A 19,286-nucleotide genomic window follows, 5' to 3' on the forward strand; every position below is an offset into this window, starting at 1 on the left:
AAACCCCCGGATATACCTGTACAAGGGTCGCAGGGTAGGAACAGCTGTTGTTCATTAATTGTCCGCGAAATAGCCCTCCGAGTTTTATATACAATTTAAGTAAAATCGCACTCGTTCTTCGAGGATTATTGAATTTTCGGGATCACAACGATGACTAATGAACTATCACCGTACAAATATTTGGCGGGGGAGGATTCATCGGTACTGTATATGTATTGAGTAGATATCGATGGATTTACGGAACCGAAATGATTATTTAAAGAATGTAGGTAGTGCGAACAAACTGTGCTTAATTCCTTGCTGCGCAAATGAATAATTAACAAGTATTACATGCGTCGTACTTTTGATTCTCGATAATTCTTGACTATGGATGTAGAGATAGTTCGAAGATCGCAGTATCGCAGCTGTCGCTTGCACAAGGAGCAGCAGTGCTGATTAGCGAGCGAGTAGCAACAGCAGCAGCAGCAGCAGAAGGAGGAGGAGGAGGAGGAGGAGGAGGAGGAGGAGGTGGAGGAGGAGGAGGAGGATGAGGAGGATGAGGAGGTGGTGGTGGAACGATTGAATGAACGAATACAAACTTTCCACATACGATTAATCTGCGTAAAGTGAATATAATAATATATTATAATACTAATGCGACATCTTACCGCCGCCGATGACATGGATGGGTGACCTTTGGATCAGGGAATTCCAAAATAGAGTTCCCGAACAAGCAGGCAAGGTTTCGCATATTGTTTTAACACAGTTCTGAGAAACGCATTACCGTAGCTAATCGATTCGACTTGCTATGAGGCCGGTAATGCGGAAAAAAATATAGGGAAAATTGTGCGAAAAACTGTAACAAGATGGCCGTTATGAGTCAGTCGCGTGATGGTGGTGTCGGGTTGGTAGTAAAATAACGATATTTAAACGCGTTAACGTGCACACGTCAAGGAACGAGCAGGCAGGGCAATATGCGTCGTAAGAGAAGATGTTCCTTTTCCGATAATGAAAACAAGTGAGTAATGGTTATTGGTTTCAGTGCATCAGTACTGGCTGATACACAAAGCCACGTGATTCGGAACCGTTGTCGAACACCGCGGTGCCATGTACGTTGTGTGAAATGTGTACGTACAAGCGCACACACGCGCGCTTTTACGTACAGACGTATGCACGTAGGTAAAGGTAGTGTTTCAGAGATGAATAACAACGAGATGTAGAAGCGCGCGCAATTGCGAACTTAGGAGGGAAAGAACGAGGCGTTGACGGTGCTTTTACATTATTGTGGCGATATTTTTTGCTGACGCAGCAACGTGTACATGTAGAAACGACGACGCACTGGAAACGTCGATTCCACGCGGCAGAACCAGTTCCGGCGTTACGAGATACGTGTGAACCACACTCAGACACCACACGTACGTAGTGCAGGGTGTGTGGGCGTGAACCACTGTTGACATGCGAGGAAGTCTCCTCGTTCGGAATAAATTTTGTTTTCACCCAACTGCAACGGTGCTCGTGACTCACTGCCGTTGACTGCTCATCCCCCCCTCCCCCTCCCCCCTTCCCTGATTGCGGAATCCCGACAGTCATTATCGCTGGTCAAATAAAAGTCTGGCGAAATCGAGACCGTCGGAGGAAATTGAATATCGGACAAACTTCGTTGACGAGACTCACTTTTTTTATTCCGCAGATTGCGTCGTGACGTCGTTGTCTCGACGGTATTTCGTTCCCTGGCACTGCCTCGAAAAGAGGTGTGTGACTGTGTCTTTGCAATCTTTGCTAGTCGTTAAAGAGATATGTGCGTACGGTATGTACGAAGTTAATTGAACTTTCGACCGAGATTTGCTCTCGCCGACTGGCCGATCGCTCGCTCGCTCGTTGTTGTCAAGTAGGAAATAGCGGACGGGCAACAGTCAGGTTATGGCCGTCGAGACAAGCATGCTCTGCTTACAGCCTGACAATGATCACGTGGTACTCGCGTCGCTCTCTTGTGTTCGGTTTCAGCGCTTTTTACAACAGACTATCGAGCCCTGTATGCCTCTACTAAGCGCGTCCCATTTCCCCGAGTATTTCCTCGCCTGTAAGATTGCGGGGCGTGTGGGGGTCAGGGATTCCAATTTCGGGATAAAGGGTGCCGCTTTTAGTTACCCAGTACGTAGAAGAGTCGAGAGATATTCGAGGAGATCCAAGGTGCCAAGCGTTGCCAGGGAATATCGGAGTTGCGTGCCGCGGGCAGCCGTTGCAGACGAGGCACCGGACACCCCTCTAGACAGGCTCGAGTGAACTCGCCCGCTTTCGGGTCAAAAGCACCGCAGCAAAATAATAACAAATGCCTGGAACACCTTCGGGACCGCGCACTGGCACATACGAATCACAAATACACCAACAACAGCTCGTTGCCGTGATTAGGATGAGAAATTGAACAGAAGTAAATGATAATTTTGGCGGTTTTCTCTACCGCACCACTGCCGCCGAGCATTCACCTCATTCGCGTCGTGTAACCACGATCCACAAAATTCACCAAATCACTCGTAAACACTCGACGATCCGACCGAGATTCAGCGGTATATTGTTGTCCCGAGCACCAGTCGATTCGTAACACGTTCACTGATCACGAAAAAAAACGGCGAGGTACAACACGAGAACTGCACGCCCTATCCGCGGGGACACCGCATTGCTTCCTCGGCCGAACATGGAGCGCGATCCATGCTGATTAGTTGACGAGACGTCCGCTGGACGGCGAAAAGCGCGTCGGTCGCTCACCGAGGACTGCCAACCCATCAATTCCCCTTGACAACAGTGCTTCGTACCTCGATTAACACCAAACTCAGTTATGACTCCCTTCGATACCTTACAGTGAGCTCACTGAATGCTTGCGCAACCTTCTCAGCATCGTAAACTTCCTAAAATCGTCGCATTCGTTCAGGTCCCGCGCACCCATCTGTCCTCGACAGCCCATTGGCTATAAGGCTCTGTGTCGCATATTCTGTTTGGTAACTCGACCAATCGTACAAATTTGCCTTGTTAAGTTCAAACAGTAATTCGCCAAATAGCTAGTTCGATACTTACACCCTAATTTCAGTTGACAAGGTCTCATTAACGAGACACTGTTATATTCCAAAATTCTAATTATCAATAGTTGCAACCTCGTCGATGGTTTCCTGAGAATTCGCCCATCTTTTATAACCGAAATATACGATTTGCGCGTGTTACGAAATTTCAAAAGACCGCCATATTGCATAATCTGATTGTTTTGATTAGCTACAATTATATATAATAACGAAATCGACTAAAATATTGGCAAATTAGTCTAGTCGATTTCGGTAAGCCTGTCACCTGGCTTAAATCACTTTGTTAGTCAGATTATTTTATAGTTCAATTACAACTTCACGGCAGTCGGCAAGTAAAACACCCGTGGAAAGTGACACTTGTCATACGTCGGTCCACAGGGGCAGCACGTATCGTGGTACCGGTAACGTTCGCCCAGACGTTACGTCACGTCTGCGACACTATGTTGCCGATAAAATTAAACGTCCGCAGCTAACAATAAATGAAAATAAATCTACAATTCTTTTACACCGAACGAGTAGAGCATATTTGAATAATTCGAACATTTTTTGCTTGTATCGCAACCGTGCGGTGAGCGGAAAAAAAAATTAAGAATGAGAATTTGTTGGTACGTTAAATGCTAAACAAACGGACCACAAGGAAAATACAAGATACCGCATACGACGCAGTATCTGAGCAATGTCAGAAGAAAACATTAGTCCAGATTACTTTATGTGCTTTTATTGAATTCCCAGAAGTCACCGAATGACGTCTGGTTAGGCAATGTAGTTAACCAATTAGGTTAACCTACGTCATTTTGCCAGAATCTGCGGTTTCTCTCGTATTTCGAAATGTTGTTTTATAATATTGCTTCTTAATTTTGACAATGGAATTCTATAATCTAGAGACTGTCGAATTAAATACCAAAAACGGGAATTACATTTGTCTCAAAATAACCATCTGACGCGCATAATATGTATGATATATTGATTATTGTGAAGTTGCGTTGGGTGTATTAAATGAAACACATCTGTTCACATGCACGTAGAGAACCATAAGATTTATTGCACGTACAAGAAAATAGCTTCACATTATCTTTATTCCCGTAGATATACGTATATGTATATGGGGCGTTCCGTATCAATTCGACCTGCGCCTGACCCTCGACCTTTCAAATCTGCGCTTTTTCGCATCATTCTTCTGACCCTAAATAGCAGTTACAATTTTTACAGATTCTAAAAAATACATTTGATGAGTTTCTAAAGTTTTTTGAAACACCTCGATGGCCGTGATCGAAAACATTGAAAAAAGTTGTTTAAAATACTGTGTCAGAAATAAGTTTTTGAATCTAAATTCTTAATTTCCGGGATTTTGTTTCAAGTTGTTTTTGATCTTCTTGAACGAAAAGAAGTAAAAAAAAATAGAAGCAGAAGTCAATGTACTGTAGACTGTTGCTTGAATTTTTTTTTAGGTGTAATACTGGATTTTTGAGAATTATTCCATAAAGATTTTTATTCCAAGATAAAAAAATTGTAAATAATTAATGAGTTTGGAAAAATTTGATTAAGTTCTCAAATACCCAGCGCAGCATGTTCGAGCAACCGCTCACAGTAAACTGTCGCTTCTTCCGATCAAATTTCTTTCAATCTTTCTTCCGACAAAAAATTCCAAAAAAATACGAAGAGAATGCTGAAGCACTCTGCGTCAAGGCTTGAAAATTTTCATATGTGACATAGGATTTTCGAGAATTTATTCAGACTTTTAAATTGCGGCCAAAGACATATTTTTCAAAAATCATAAGAAAACAAATTTACTCAAACAAATCCGAAAAAATTGAGGGTATTGTTTTGGAGTTGGGACAACGGCATAAGATTTTTTTAGCGAAATCGAAACTGGTGAGGGTCCAACATTGTCGAGTTGGCGTGGATGTCCCATATACCAACATGTTGGAGTTGGACACTAGTAAGAATTATACATATATATAGTTTACGAAATCGGAATCTGTTAGAATTACTGTATTCTCCTCCATCGTAAAATTGCAGCTTTTATGTACCGTACTTTGTCAATACTAAGAGGACTACATACCCCGATGTTCCACCATAATGTAAAAACCATGGGTTCTATCATACATATGCATACATACATACCCATATATGTATATGTGCAAACGTGTATTTAATAATAATAAAACTTACCGAAGAAATCAAGTCCTCTGGTTCATCATTCGTAGTATAGATACGTATTAAACGCGATGACCTTGATCTGCAATAGTACCTCTCCCAGAAAGATGCATTCATTGTTAATACATATCTGATAGTATGAATAGGAAGAAACAATAAAGATTCACGTGTGTTGAGAACTATCAAATCCGCTGACGTTCGTCCCATTCGTCTCTTGCCTTTAGTTGGAATCGTTGGGATCAATGAGCCAGTACCTACTTTGCAGAAATGCCATAAGCAACACAACGAAAAAAAAAAAATTTCACATAGCCGTGTAATGCGTTGATATATTGATTAACACTTGGATATTTGTCAAATTCTATACGTACCTATGTATGTATCCTAGTTGCATATACCCAATAATTCTTTATACAGTAATTACAAACTCACATGTGAGCAATATGTGTAACATATGTAACATAGGTAATCGTTACAAGAATTTTTAGAATTTAATATAGACATCCAACGAATATCTGCTGCAAAATAGTATTGAGATAAATTATATCTTATACGTTACGTCGTCGTGATAATCATAAGTCGCGAGCGTTTTTCGGTTAAATTTCTGGTTCATGTTAGTATACCTACTCTAAATGTGAACAAACGCAATAGAAGGAAACTATAAATGATTGATTACTTTTGCATTTATTACGCACATTACATTACATATTCACATTTTTAAAATACGGAGGCTGGATTACGTAGTTCCTACATGCGTAATGTACGAAACTTTATCACTGAATTACATTCGAAAATTAAATCCAAGGAATAAGTATTACAGTTGTATTTTACAATGTATGCAGTCAAAAAAATGCATATCCTTTTAGTTCAGAGGATTATCACGGTGAATTGCAAATATTTTCGCTATTTATACGATAGCTTGAAAAACGTAAAAATAATTTGATAACACGACGATGTGATATGAAATTTCATGAATAATTGTTTATGTTCAGACCTCAATTATCCTCGTTGTAGAAAGATTGAATATCAATTTATGATAAGTATATAGTTAAGAAATCGTTAATTATACTCGCCGTTTGTATATTTTGTTTAATTTATTTTTGGCTCATAAATTAAAAAAAAAAAGTAACGTTTACTTAATCTGTGCCTGTAGATATGTTTTTTCGCGACGTTTTTCCTTGATATTTTCAATGTTAAATTAGATGTGACCTCTTAATACTTAGATTTCCAACTTTCGGATATTTGTTCTTCGTTTTTATATAAGCACACTCAATTATTCTGTGATTATTTGTACATCTTGCTCATTGCCAATCACATATGGATATTTTAATATAATTTCAATCAAAAAAAAAAAGAAAAAAAAAAAAAAAACGAAACAAGAAATAGCCACGGCATTGTTTGAACAAATAACGAAAATACACAGTATTTTACACTTTGAGCAAAAAAAGTTTTTATACATCTTAACACTTACTTATATAAAGTGTTTGCGCCACATTTCATATGTGTTCAAAGCCTGTGGACACTTTCAACGTATTTCCAAATGTTCAATTCAGATGATTTCGATACTTAGAGTTATAAAATTTCTTTGTTCAAGTACTCACTGTAATAGCAAAAAAAAAATGTATAGATCCAGTTATTCTTCTTAATTCAGGAAACTGTTGATAATTATTACTTTTACTGCGATTGATGCTCTCCTCACGTTTATTGTTAGTGAAGTTCATTTAATTCACTGCACGTTGACGCTTGGCACGGTCTAGTTCGATCAAGTGATCTCACATAATATTTGAAGGAGAATGAAACTAGCTGTTGCGTCTTGATCAGGTAAAGGTGATCTCAGTTGATGTGATTTGTTATTTCTTAGAACTTGTCTCGATAGCTACCTCTTCCACCACGAAATGGTCTTCCTTCTCTTGGCCCTCCACGGCCCTTGAAAACAGGAATTGACTGCCCACGTGGAATTTTAGTAAGTACTATTCGCTCGGTAGTTCTGGCAAACACTTCCGGTTCTTCTTCAATTTCTTCTGGCGAGTCATCAATCACCATGGGACTTTCTCCACGGCTACGATCGCTTCTATTATCATGGAAATGTTCATCGTGATCATCCAAATTTTGCCTGTAACTAGGTGGTAACGGTTCACGAATGAAATGATCACGCAGTATTGGGCCACGGTGTGAGGAAAATTCTTCTCGGCTTCTCGCTGGTGTACAAAGGGTCAAGGTTCTATTAGGATAATCAGACGACGTACGTTCTCTGCTGAAGCTTCGGTCCTCGGGCCCTCTGGGTGGCGATATAGCTCTGCCCCACGGACGCTTTTGAGAAGAGTTACTCAGGCTCCATCTTAGATCATCAGCTTCTCGTGGTTTTGGTGTATAATCGAAAGTTTCTCGCATATCCCAGTCAAGCCTATCCATGATTGGTCTTTTCTCTTCTTTAGCAGGTTGCTCTAAATCATTAAGATTTACTTGCACTCCAAACTCTGCAGTGATTACTGTAGCTTGGACTTCTTTTTGTTCAGTTTGAACCTCGTCTGTTTGACATATTTTTTGATGCACATGAACACCAGATTTCACAGTTATTTGCGAATGACGCTCTTCTTCCTCGTCCCAGTATATTTTATTTTTCCCTTTCTTCAGTAATATCGAATTTGATGATCGCTCTTCACTTTCACTAGTAGTATCTTCTTTTTGAGGGTTGAAAAAAAATCTACCCTTCATCTTCAGTCTGGGATCCTCGACAGGCAGGTCCCGGAGAGCGTGTTCGCAATGTCGTAGTATTTCTGGCTTGAATCCTAAGCCAAAAAGCAAAGTTTTTTGATTCATCATTGTTAATTTGCATATGAAATTAAAAAGCACCGTTTTCAAGAGCAGTATATTTTCACATATATACTGAAATCACAAATTTTTAATTATTAAATCACCACAGTAGCACGTATCGCGTATAATTCGTCCGGGTATTTAGAATAATTGAATAGTAATGGTCATTTCTTGTAATGAAACCATATGTATGTCTATACAATTATCATAAGAGATGCAATAAACTGAAACCATACAATATTTGTATTATACAGATGTTTGGTTTACGCATGCAATGTTCCTATAACTTTGTACATCATTCGACTAACTAGCTTGCGTATTTCAAATAATGAAATAGCAATAAATCTTCCGTTTGTTTTAGTTTAGTTTCCATAGGAAACCTTGACATTCAGCACATAAAGTGATTAGTGTTCATACAAGCACAAAACTTCTGTCACTTTTCGGGAATTGGATAATTTTGATTATTTTTTTTATGTTATATACTAAAATCACATTAATCAGGATATCTCACCTGGGTAAAGGACTGGTGGCCCAAGCGAATCTATAATATTTAAAACAAAAGTGGCATTAATATTATATGATACAAGTGAGGTTTCAATGTTACTGCAGTTTTACTTCTTACAGTCAAATGCCTGCAGTTGAGGTTTTACAACTGTTTCTGAAATAATAAAATAGTAAGTAAAATTTTCGCACCTTTGGCAGAAACAGAAGCTTCCAACAGGCTGGATAAACTAGTCTTTCCAAAGGAGGCCTGGAATTTCAGAATGCGGCAGGGGATATTAAATTGAAGTTTAATGCATTTTACCTGGCTTTAAAGCTACCCCAAAATGTCAAGATGTATCGAAATAGTAGAAAAAACGAAAATGACAATTTCTCATAACGCAACTATGTAAATATAGTAGTCGCACCATAACTTTGTGTGTACTAACTGTCTGATCTTCTGACTCATTGACTTTCATGACACATACTATGCATAAATGGTTAGACCACTACACTGGTATAGCCGTGATTAGATAGACGTAGCAAGTAATTTCCTGACTATTAACATATTAGGATGCTCTTAACTTTGTACGTTGGAGAAATACTCCAATCTCAGAGCTTCTATGCCAGAAAGTTATGATGAGTCTACCATAAGTGAACTCCTCATTGAAGAAGAAACTGAAGAGTTCAATGAAATAGTTTCTAGAAACAACTAAATCATGGAACATTGAGAATAATGTGTGAGGTAGCTGAAAAAGCACACAATTTAAAAATTTTATTGGTAGAATAAAATTACTTTGGAGTTCGATATAACCGGCGGCTCGGGTGTTTTTAATCTTTCTTCATGTGATGAATGTACATCATTATAAGGAGTAGTGGACCTTCGCATTCCTCTATAGCTCCGAGGTGTGTTAGATCGAACCGATCTAGCCTGAGGGGAAATCGAACGTCTGCTGCTCAGATCAGTTTGCTCTTTCCCCGGAGTCGGTAAAAGCGGTGCCAGGTGATGTAGCTGATTATACATAAGAGGTCCTTGTTCCATGATCGGACCAGGGGCTGGTACGGGTTGAGGTGAAGGTACTGGTAGAGGTAGTAGTGGTGGTTGAACAGGGGCTGGAGCATGTTGTCCATATATCACAGGTCCAGCAGAAAATTCAGATTGAATCATAAGCTGTGGTGCAGACGGATCGTAGTTGATGGATGGAGCCATATGCGGATGGGCCGGATCAAAGTTCATGAAACCTTGTGGTGGACCAGGCATTATTAATCCCTGTGGTCCTGGTGGATGATGTGGCATGAAAGGTGGGTGCTGCTCTTGCTCGTGGGGGTAAATGGGGCTGCCCATTGGCGGCATCCCAGACATCATTGGTGAAATCAGGTATCCAAGATTTGCAGATGGTGGTTGCTGCTGCTGTTGTTGCTGTTGTCGGGTGCTTTCATTCCGAAATTGTCTTCTTATTTCATTGATGAATGGAGATCGCTTTCTTGTACGCCGTTGTGGAGATCTTCCTCTGCTACCGCTTCTGCTACGCCATCGTGGACTGCCTCGCCTATCTCCTGGAGAACGGCTGTACTTTCTTCGATGTCGATCTGGACTTCGACTTCTGTGTCGCTCTCGTGAACGACTTCGACGACTTGAAGGCTTGTAATCACTGTGAAAGTAGGCTATTTCTAAGATTCTAAGTAATCGCACAAGGTGAATATCATACAGGTATCCCCAAATTACTTGTATACATTACAGTTTACAGAAGTAATAGGATCGTGGTACACTTATATTTCTAAGTTGATCCATTATTGGCACTTTTGATGTTATACTTACTGTAGTTTAACAGAGGCCCGTGATCACTCGACCGTACAAAGAAGCCGAATGCCAAAGAGCTCAGCACGAATTGTAATATGCTTGAGTCTTCGAAAAAAACAAATTCTTACCGTTCACGAACTTCTTGGCGTCTTCTGTGTCGATCAGCGCTACGGCGTCTCTCCTCTGCACTAGTTTTGCGCTCCCAACTCGGTCTTCGTGGATGAGTAGGGCTTAATCTGAGCAGGCTTCTGGGTCTTTCGGGGCTCAGAATTAAGGGGCTTAGCTTATGAGGGCTTCTGCGAGACGAAGGACTTAATCTAACAGGACTTCTGCGAGATCCTGGACTTAATTTAATCGGGCTTCTGCGACGCTCTGGACTGATGATGATGGGGCTCCAGCGACGATGAGGACTGTTTCTAGTTCTGTCATCGCTGCGTCGCCAGACAGGACTTCCTCTGGTTCTTTTCTCTCTGCTTCGACGGCTTCTTGAAATTCCCACTTTGTCCACGTTCTGCTTCTCGGTGATAGTTTCAATGGCTTCCAGTTCCGTCCCAGGTGGCACAACATTGTCCGAATCTAGTAGAGTCTTGATGGCTTTGTTCTTTTCAGCTTGAATCTTACTTTCACAGTCTCTTTGAGTGCGCATTTTATCCCGCTCAATGTCTTTGGTACTTTTGTTTGGATCTCGACGATTTTCATCTCGCTTGCGATCCTCACGCCTGAGCCTCTCTCGGTTGTTTAGGCTTCGGTGATCTCGAAAACGGTTGTGATCCCTACAATTAATCTAGTAGTCATATTCAGTTGCAAACATTTACAATTACAGTTAAATACCACCACAAATACGTCTCTCGTTGCAAATGACTTCTGAATAAACATATAAAATCATAAATGCATATTATCGTTTGATTTGCTTTTCCTCACGTCTTACGTACATTTTGAGATGACAAAAGATGAAGATGGGTGTGCCAAAGAAAAAATAAGAAAAGAATACTGAAAAATTTTATCATCATTGTTATCAGGATGAATTTTCAACTATACTTAGTAAAGTTGAACATTTTCTTTCATAATGGTAATAGAAATTTAAGCGATCATTCTGGTACATAAATAAATCACCCGCTACCTAGAGATTCGTCTTCGCTCCCTCTCTCTGCTACGACTTTTCGGTCTCTTTTCATGGCGTTTTTCTTCTTCACCTTCCCAGGCGTCTACGACATCCAACCCTTCCATAAAGTCTTCATCGTCCAAGAACTCTTGTAATTCTTCATCCGGTATATCCTTCAATCCCTCTATTGCACGCTGGACGTCGTCGTTTGTCTTTGGCCGCGTGAGCTCCGAAGAATTCTCATTGCACACATCATCGCTTTCTTCTTTCATGTTCTGTAGCTCCAACGTTTCGCTCTTCGTATCAGTCTCCATTTTTGCAGATTCTTGTCTCTCCAAATCGCCAGATGTTGATTCCGGGTTTTCTGAGATCTCGGTTTTTGTGTCACCCATTGTATTTAGATTTATTGCTACCTAAATCTTATACTAAACTTACAACATTAGCCAAACTTTTGGAGTATGAGTTTAGCAGTTTGTTCATTTTCCGTAACCTCTCCGTACCTCTCGTGTTATCGATCGGATTCTTAGATTTGATTCGTTAGTACCAAGTGATAATCGTGGACTATAAATTAAGTACTGGAAAGTTACCTTCCACACTGACTAGACCACTTAATAATAATTGATAATCAGAGTCTAATGAATCCTTGATCTTCCTGGGACACGAACGGTGTAGTGTAGGCGTGGGTGTAGGTTACAAAGGATTACAAACATAGTTACAAATGGCTGTGAAGTAAGTGCTACCAAGGAAAGTCAGCGTGATCTATGCAGTCAAGTCAACTCTCAAATGACGGGTTTAGAAATAGCGGAAATAGTGCAAGGTGGCACGGAGTGGTTTTTTGTAATTACAATAATAATGTCATTATTGATTTTCGAACTCCTAATTGCTACAGATAATATGACGTACGTAAATCATGTAAATCACCGCGAGAATGGAACTTGACTATTGAGTTATGGCGCGAAACATTTCGCGCTACTGAACCACGAAGTAATCATTGAACATACACTCGCGAAATAAAATTAACGAAATTAGGATGTCGCCCATTTGGCCGGTAGGTAACAATAATGCTACAGGAAGTAACGTGATTCAACATTTGCTGAACAATACATCGCTGCAGGGTTTTGCACAGTAACAAACAACTCGATTCTTGTTTTATCAGAAATTTACCACGAAATTAATTTAATTATTTTCAAAAACGCATTGGTGTCAATGAATTGATCGATTTTATTTTTTACTGTTTTTCTTTCACATTTTGTACAAACAAAAGTATGATTTTGTTTTTCATTCCTTGTATATTATATTTTCAAACAATGGTTAATATTCAAAAGTTCTGTATAGTTCCAAACTGAAACGAAACTTTAGTTTTTCAATATTACGTGGTTAGTATAGCAAAACATGCTAAAGTAAATACATTAGAATAGCTTTTTTTTTGTGTCAAATAACAAATACCCGAGATTGCATATATTCGAGGAAAACTGCCTTGCTCCTAAACTGTTATACTCATAGAACATAAATTATAGGATATAGGATGATAAATTGACAAAAAAGAAAACGAATTAATTGAATACGTTCGGATCGCATAATGCATATTTGCTAATATAACGTTCGAAGAAAATACGTAATGTATTCACAGTTAATTTTGAGCAGAAACTGTATTATTTTTAAGTGAAACTAAAAATATGAAAAATTGCATGATAAATCAATAACATGCTACTTCTAATTGATAAGTTACATAGTTCAATGATAAACTTGTAACCTGTAAACGTAGAAGAGACAAGTTTATAAAGCCATAATCAGCGTTAAAACTTATACAATTAGTAATAAAACTTAAAAGGTCAAGTTTGTGTCAAGTTTTTTACATTTACTCTTGGTAAGATTTTTGAAATCAAGATAACCAAGGGAAAAAAAAAGTATATTATAAAAAAGGTCCATTTCACGACGATTGAGATGGTTGTTCCTTTTTCTTGTACTGCAACATGTGTGACAAAGTCTTGTCAATAATCTGATTAAGTTTATTGCACATCTGATCCGAGAATTCTTTAAACATATTTTGTGCAGAGTTATTGTTCTTCAAGATCAACTCTACAGCAACTGGCTTTTGAAACTTTTGAATTATACACGTGAAACTAATGATTGGAATACTCGACGCCGGAGTCTTTTTCAGTTCCTCCATCATCTTGTCGGATATACTGGCTTCTCTATCCAGGGCGCTCATTGTTGGATCAAATATAGTTTTATTGTTTTTACGACCGTACCATAGTTTGAAGTAACCCAAACACTCGAGAATAGTTTTCGTTTTGTTCTTTGTATGTACGTCTGATTCTACGTCGCATTTTTGTTGTTTTACTTCCCTATCCATCGACTCAAGTTTTACTTTCAACTTGTAGACTCTCTCAAAAATTTCTTTTACGAGATTTAAAACAGTTTCATACCAATCATTTATTGTGAAATGTCCCCTGTAGATTACATTTGGTTGGAGAACGGTGTTTTTCGGTAAGCCGACTTTCAAAAACAGTTCACCTTTGATCAACATTCTAACCTTTGCCGGTTTATCCAACTTTGTTTCTCTCGTAAACAATATGGAAAATAAAGTTTTATAATCATTCTCTTGCACTTCTTTACAAACTTCTCGCGAAGTTATGCAGTGTTGTTGGAAGAATGCTACCGTTCGACCATTTACTCTAGAAGTCACATTGTGATTCAATTCAAATGGATCTTGTAAACACATTGGTTTATCTGTATGCATCAACATAGGGTTTTGCGTTTCACGAATGTACTCCCTGTACCTGAACATGGTATCAGGCAACTCTTCAGCGCTTGCGAAAACCGTTTTCGGATGTGCTTTGCCATCCAATGGGCAAAGTACTTTTGAACCAAGGTCGAATCCAGCGTAAAAATCAAAAAATTCATACAGTAGACTTGGAATACTATTTTCGTTTTTAGTGTTCTGCAGTTTTATGTTTTCGTCGTAATTTACTTGCCACCCTTGGACAAATTCTGGTTTGCAACTCGATTGCAGTTGCACAACTGTAGGTACCATAACTCTTTCCGGTTGTTGTAAAAAGAAAATAATTAGCAAAGTTAGTGCATAGTTTGAGATTTTTCCCATGCCAGCTATTCCAAATAGCTCTGCCCAGAATTTGATGATTATCACCAGAGGTTTTAGTCTGACGTCAAGCGATAGATAATACTTTATCAAGTGGCTGTTGCACACACCTAGACTGTTCTTAAAGTTAATATCGCAAAAAATGTTAGTGGGAGCATGACGGAATTTAATAATTGGCGTTTTTGCATTTGGTATCAAAACTATATCAGTAAAAATGTTATTCCTCTTAAATAAAAGCGATTTTCCCACTCTGAAAATTTTCTTAGGAGTCCATTCATAAGGCTTTGTATCATCTTCAGATTCGACTATCGGTAGACCTGCAAATTCAAACAGAATTTCATAAGTTTCATTCAAGTTTGTGCCACTTACTCATCATACTGCACAAGTTAACAATGATAAAAAAAAGTCTTCAGTTGCATCATAACAACAAGAATAAAGTGATTGTATATGTTTAGTAGTAATTGGACAACAAACCTATATCAATATAAACGTCAAGGTCACTATGGAAGAAGCTCAGACCAGTAACAGTTGATCCAAACCTGTGTACCTTGCAATTACGAAACTTTATCTTAAATATTTGTTTCAAACTAGCACAAACAGAACCGTACTTTGCTTCAACTGCAACATCACTGGGTTGTACCGCATTTAAAAATGCAATCAACTGACTATCAAATGTAGTTTCCGTTTCGAAAATGTCCTTCAAATCTTCATATGAAAGTGTGATTGAAGCTTGAGTGACTGGTGTTCTTTCTGCAATACAAAGTAAAAGGTATATTTAAAAAATTTATAAGTAAAGGTATATACTTTTAAGAATATCTTTTATAGAATATGTAATTGTCGGCTGGGAGGAAGGTGTTGTTTTGGCTTGGATTTGAAAAACATCATGTTTCACGAACGATTTCCGAAACATGACTTTTTTCAAATTAAAGCCGAAACAACACCTTCTTCCTCCCAGCCGACATAATACTGTAGCAAGGTTGATGATTACTTTTGAAAGATCCAACTGATACGCAGTATTGAAAGGGGTAAAGATGATTATGATAAATTAGTATCGTTACCCACCATTTTGATAAAATTTCCTTGGCTCAATACGTAATTTGTGGTTGTCGATGAAAACTGGACGACTCATAAGAAAATCAACAGTTTCTCTGAAAATTAAGTGTTCAATTAAGCGATTGAGAATACAGGTACGAAAAGATCACACGAGCTATTCAATGAAAAAATTATTAATAAGTTCAACTAATTACGAGAAAATATTACCTTTCTGCAAATTGTATGAGCGCATAATCGCGTTGACATTTGTGACTTTCAATGAATCCATATTTAAGAAAAAAATCAATTACTTGAACACTAGTAAAGTGTGGTGGCCAATTAGAAACAAAAATCGACCTTTCTTCGATAGCTTTTTTGAATTCTAAGAACTGCAAATTCTTCGCATGTTTTTTACCAGTAATATGACCTTGATATGCATAATCGTCAGCAAGATCAATCCGACAAACTTCACAGTGTTTAGCCATTACAGAAATAGCTTGCGACCATCTGAAGACGAAACTTTCAAGAAATATTTGCGTTCTAAAATTCCGTTGAAATTCCCTGGGCAAAGTATCACACCATTCTCAGATTCATAAAATTTTAAACCATCTTGCCAAGCTTTAGAAAAGTCAACAGTAATGTAAATCTGGGCGCTACGTCGCAATCCTGCTGTAAAATTGAGCCCTTTCGAGAAATGTATGTGATTTCTATTCATGCGAGACAATCCCTTGTTTTTAATGTTTTCCCAACAATTGAAGTATGTTCCATGAATTATCTCATACTCGGGATTTTCTACCAATTTCAAGTTCAAATTGTTCACTTGGCTTAATGAGTGTCCCTGGTTAGCCTTAATCAGTAGTGTATCATTTAATTTTTTGAGAGTGAATCGGTTTTTTGAATTTTCAGCGACGACTCTTTGCACATCTTCGACTGTCAAACGGTGGAAGCCCACCTTGTCAAGAATATCGTTAACAGCCACAAATCCTTCCGGGCAAATTTGCAGGCCTTCTTTCACAGCACCATGACGAAGAAGGTATGATAATCTTTTCGAGAGTTGAACATCATGCTCGATTTTGTTCTGAAACGTTCAATGCATATAAGGTAAATATCTTGAAGCATACAAAATTACGCAGTAATGCTATGAATTTTTTGGTCATAGCTTTTCTCTGCAAAAAGGGCTGACAAATTGCTAGGTCATTTCAGCGGAGAATTATATTTCAAAATTCGTAAGCGTTGATAGGGAAAAAATTGTTTGTGTTATGCTCTTTCAACCTTGAAAAGCCATGAATACTAATTGAAATAAATTTTGTGCTTATCGGCAGCTTGCCAAAATCGGCATGAACTCATTTTTTTCTTCAACTCGCTAACTTTCTAATGATTACCCGAACATTTTCCAATTTCTTTCATACCATATTTTTTTTAACCCATGTATATCGGTCGTTCGACTGCCACCAATGACACTTTAACTAACAGGATGGCGATGTCTCTAAATCGGGATCTTCTTTCCGTTAATAACTGTGTACTGGCCACAGATTGTCAACGTGTGAATCTATCCAGCATTCGTTTTACTCAATCACGATAAGCCTGGAAAGATAGAAGGACATAAGGTTACGACGGAAAAAATTGTCACCGTACAGAATGACGTATATTCAGTTTGGTGTAAGCCACGAAGTAGTACTATTACTTCGTGGTGTAAGCATTTGTGTTTGATTGGGAACTCTAGCACTCGAATGCGCCATCTGTTGGCGATATTCAACATCTGAGCGAGTAGATCGAATCGCATCGGCTGACTTGGTCTATGTACTTGTTTATGTGCTAATTTATAAATTTCTTGTGATGAAAGTTTCATATTATATTTCAAAATTATAAAAACAAAATGTATCTTTATAAAAATACACTTGTCGACATTTGTTTATGTGCATATTTTCATCGCTAAGTGCAATTTCTCAAGCCACGTCTCTGCTAGATATCCCAACACGAATCGACATCGTGTCACGTCACATTGGGAGTCGAGCAAATTAAAGCCTTGGCCGAGGGGAAAGAGCCAATAGGTTGGTAAATTCACTCACTTGAAGTGCGCCACGGTCGCGTGTAGACTAGAGAAAGCATCACTTTCAATTGAATCGAGGTTTATCGCTACAAGTAGGTAGTTTGTCGATAGTGGTCAATAATTCAATACATACTGGGATACGATGTCTTCTGCAGTTTACTTCATGTTTCTTCAATAACTAGTAATGAATAAGTAATGTTTCTAAAATGACTTCATTGTCAAGAGCAGTCTTAGGCTCGTGCTGCGCAATATCTTTGGGGATTATCGGTTACGTGCATTATGCCCAGTTCATGGAAAGGTTTGTGCGAAAATGGTTATTCTGCCAAATATTAAGGTTATGTATAGCATCTGTTGAGCCTTTGCATTGTTTTAGGGAGGAACTTCACGCGGGTGTTATACGTGACTGGGAAAAACAGGAGCGTATGAAGAGAAAGAACACTTATGCACTTTCACGCCAAATGGATATTGCCAAAGAATTGCGCAAAGAAGAGTTAACGCGGCATGAAACATGATTATGTTGTAGCGAGTAGATACAATTATACATCGATGCGGATAATTTTCTGCCCATCCTTTTGACTATACCACTGTTGTTTTTTTTGTTGATTACACAACCTAAGAATCGCGTGCGCATTGCATATTGCCAGTGTATCGGCGCTGTGCGCTTGCATTTCTAGTGGGATAAATCATATGAAGAACATAAGATTCAGGGCACCGTTTTCTGGGTATACGTCAAATTGGAAAAAAATATAGTCAAATGTTTCGATTTTTATAGAAACTTAGAAGAGGGTAAACTTATTTAAACGGTGTTGAAAAAAAAATTTTCAAGCAAAAAGATGTAATTTAATTGTTTGATTAGCTATCACAATTTTGTAGTTTGTATCTGGGCATCGGATAAATTGTTTCGTTTTCGTTACAAATATTGATCTGTATACATGTCTAGAAATAACTGTAATCAATTACGGTAATCTGTTGACTTTTCCCCGCAAAAAACAATCATTGAAACCGTGTACGGCTCTTCGCGCGAGCTGATGTGAGCTATAAAATAAGCACACATTGTAAGTTATATACGACTGTGTACATATAGACTACTCACGTAGTCAGGAGCCGCTTTCATCGTAGATTTTAAATAAAACATTTGAAAAACCTAGTTTAATATTGTTGTTTTCTATCCCATTTCCGTGTTTCTAAATGCGCGTTAAAATATTCGGCAATCAACCGGTTGCTACGAATAACAGAGAGTGTAGTTCGCGTTTACGAGTAGGCATTAAATATGCAATGCCTTCTTTCTTTCACTGCCATTTATTACCATAAACTACCTGCCTGAGTGCCGCTTGTTCTTCTCTGGTTGAGTTCAAAACGTTTCGACCCCTTTTGCACCGTTTTGTTCAACATCGCTAAGCAATTACGATGAACCAACCCAGCGTCTCGGCTAATGGAGTAGCCGAATGTGTTGCCGGAAGTTTCGGGTGCTTCGGAAATGCAAAGTAGAGCGCAAAAATGTATTCCGCGAATTTGCGGTGATGTCAAGACGTCCGGCAAACAACGGTTCTGTTATTCCAGAACGGAAATTCCGCCATATTTAGCACCTTTTAAAACTAGATCAACACTAACTGATGCAGGAATTGGGCATAAACCTGTTGTATCAAAGAGTTTGGCAGAAAAAAGACGGGAGAATGAGTTTGGCACAGTTGAATTTTGCA

General features: G+C 38.6%; 5 protein-coding genes across 9 annotated transcripts in view; 1 reads left to right on the forward strand and 4 right to left on the reverse strand.

The window, feature by feature from the left end:
- Positions 1 to 2,711, reverse strand: part of mnb (minibrain) — a 57,476-nt gene extending 54,765 nt beyond the window's left edge. The window contains exon 1 of one of the 3 annotated variants that reach the window (XR_006883752.2): positions 2,128 to 2,711. The gene's annotated coding sequence lies outside the window, so the exon portion shown is untranslated. Of the gene's footprint in view, positions 1 to 1,653; positions 2,014 to 2,127 lie in introns of those variants that run through there. The other 2 variants (XM_046630890.2, XM_046630891.2) reach the window with 2 other exon arrangements.
- Positions 2,712 to 5,869: 3,158 nt separating this feature from the next.
- LOC124221151 (serine/arginine repetitive matrix protein 1) lies at positions 5,870 to 12,478 on the reverse strand. The gene is made up of 6 exons (XM_046630878.2): positions 11,420 to 12,478; positions 10,428 to 11,072; positions 9,295 to 10,150; positions 8,712 to 8,769; positions 8,530 to 8,559; positions 5,870 to 7,993 (listed from the first exon to the last, which is right to left on the reverse strand). Exons 1-6 carry the CDS (start codon positions 11,791 to 11,793, stop codon positions 7,062 to 7,064), a joined length of 2,895 nt encoding a protein of 964 aa, XP_046486834.1. The 5' UTR covers positions 11,794 to 12,478; the 3' UTR covers positions 5,870 to 7,061.
- Positions 12,479 to 12,604: 126 nt separating this feature from the next.
- LOC124221156 (speckle targeted PIP5K1A-regulated poly(A) polymerase) lies at positions 12,605 to 16,596 on the reverse strand. 2 transcript variants are annotated; one of them, XM_046630886.1, is made up of 4 exons: positions 16,489 to 16,596; positions 15,567 to 15,652; positions 14,979 to 15,254; positions 12,605 to 14,821 (listed from the first exon to the last, which is right to left on the reverse strand). In XM_046630886.1, exons 2-4 carry the CDS (start codon positions 15,631 to 15,633, stop codon positions 13,332 to 13,334), a joined length of 1,833 nt encoding a protein of 610 aa, XP_046486842.1. In that variant the 5' UTR covers positions 15,634 to 15,652; positions 16,489 to 16,596; the 3' UTR covers positions 12,605 to 13,331. The 2 variants fall into 2 exon arrangements, with proteins under 2 accessions (XP_046486842.1, XP_046486841.1); XM_046630885.1 differs by lacking the exon at positions 16,489 to 16,596 and adding an exon at positions 15,765 to 16,021.
- LOC124221176 (tRNA 2'-phosphotransferase 1) overlaps positions 16,021 to 19,286 on the reverse strand; it is a 50,782-nt gene continuing 47,516 nt past the window's right edge. For both annotated transcript variants that reach the window (XM_046630937.2, XM_046630936.2), the window contains exons 2-3: positions 16,946 to 17,120; positions 16,021 to 16,614 (exon numbers count right to left, since the gene is read on the reverse strand). In XM_046630937.2, the coding sequence (XP_046486893.1) occupies positions 16,021 to 16,614; positions 16,946 to 16,948 (597 nt within the window). In that variant the 5' untranslated portion in view covers positions 16,949 to 17,120. The remainder of the gene's footprint in view (positions 16,615 to 16,945; positions 17,121 to 19,286) is intronic.
- On the forward strand, positions 17,668 to 18,733 carry Pet117 (cytochrome c oxidase assembly factor-like). Its single transcript, XM_046630942.2, has 2 exons — positions 17,668 to 17,884; positions 17,960 to 18,733. Exons 1-2 carry the CDS (start codon positions 17,793 to 17,795, stop codon positions 18,096 to 18,098), a joined length of 231 nt encoding a protein of 76 aa, XP_046486898.1. The 5' UTR covers positions 17,668 to 17,792; the 3' UTR covers positions 18,099 to 18,733.

Source organism: Neodiprion pinetum, chromosome 6, assembly GCF_021155775.2.
Source record: "Neodiprion pinetum isolate iyNeoPine1 chromosome 6, iyNeoPine1.2, whole genome shotgun sequence".
Classification (NCBI taxonomy): domain Eukaryota; kingdom Metazoa; phylum Arthropoda; class Insecta; order Hymenoptera; family Diprionidae; genus Neodiprion; species Neodiprion pinetum.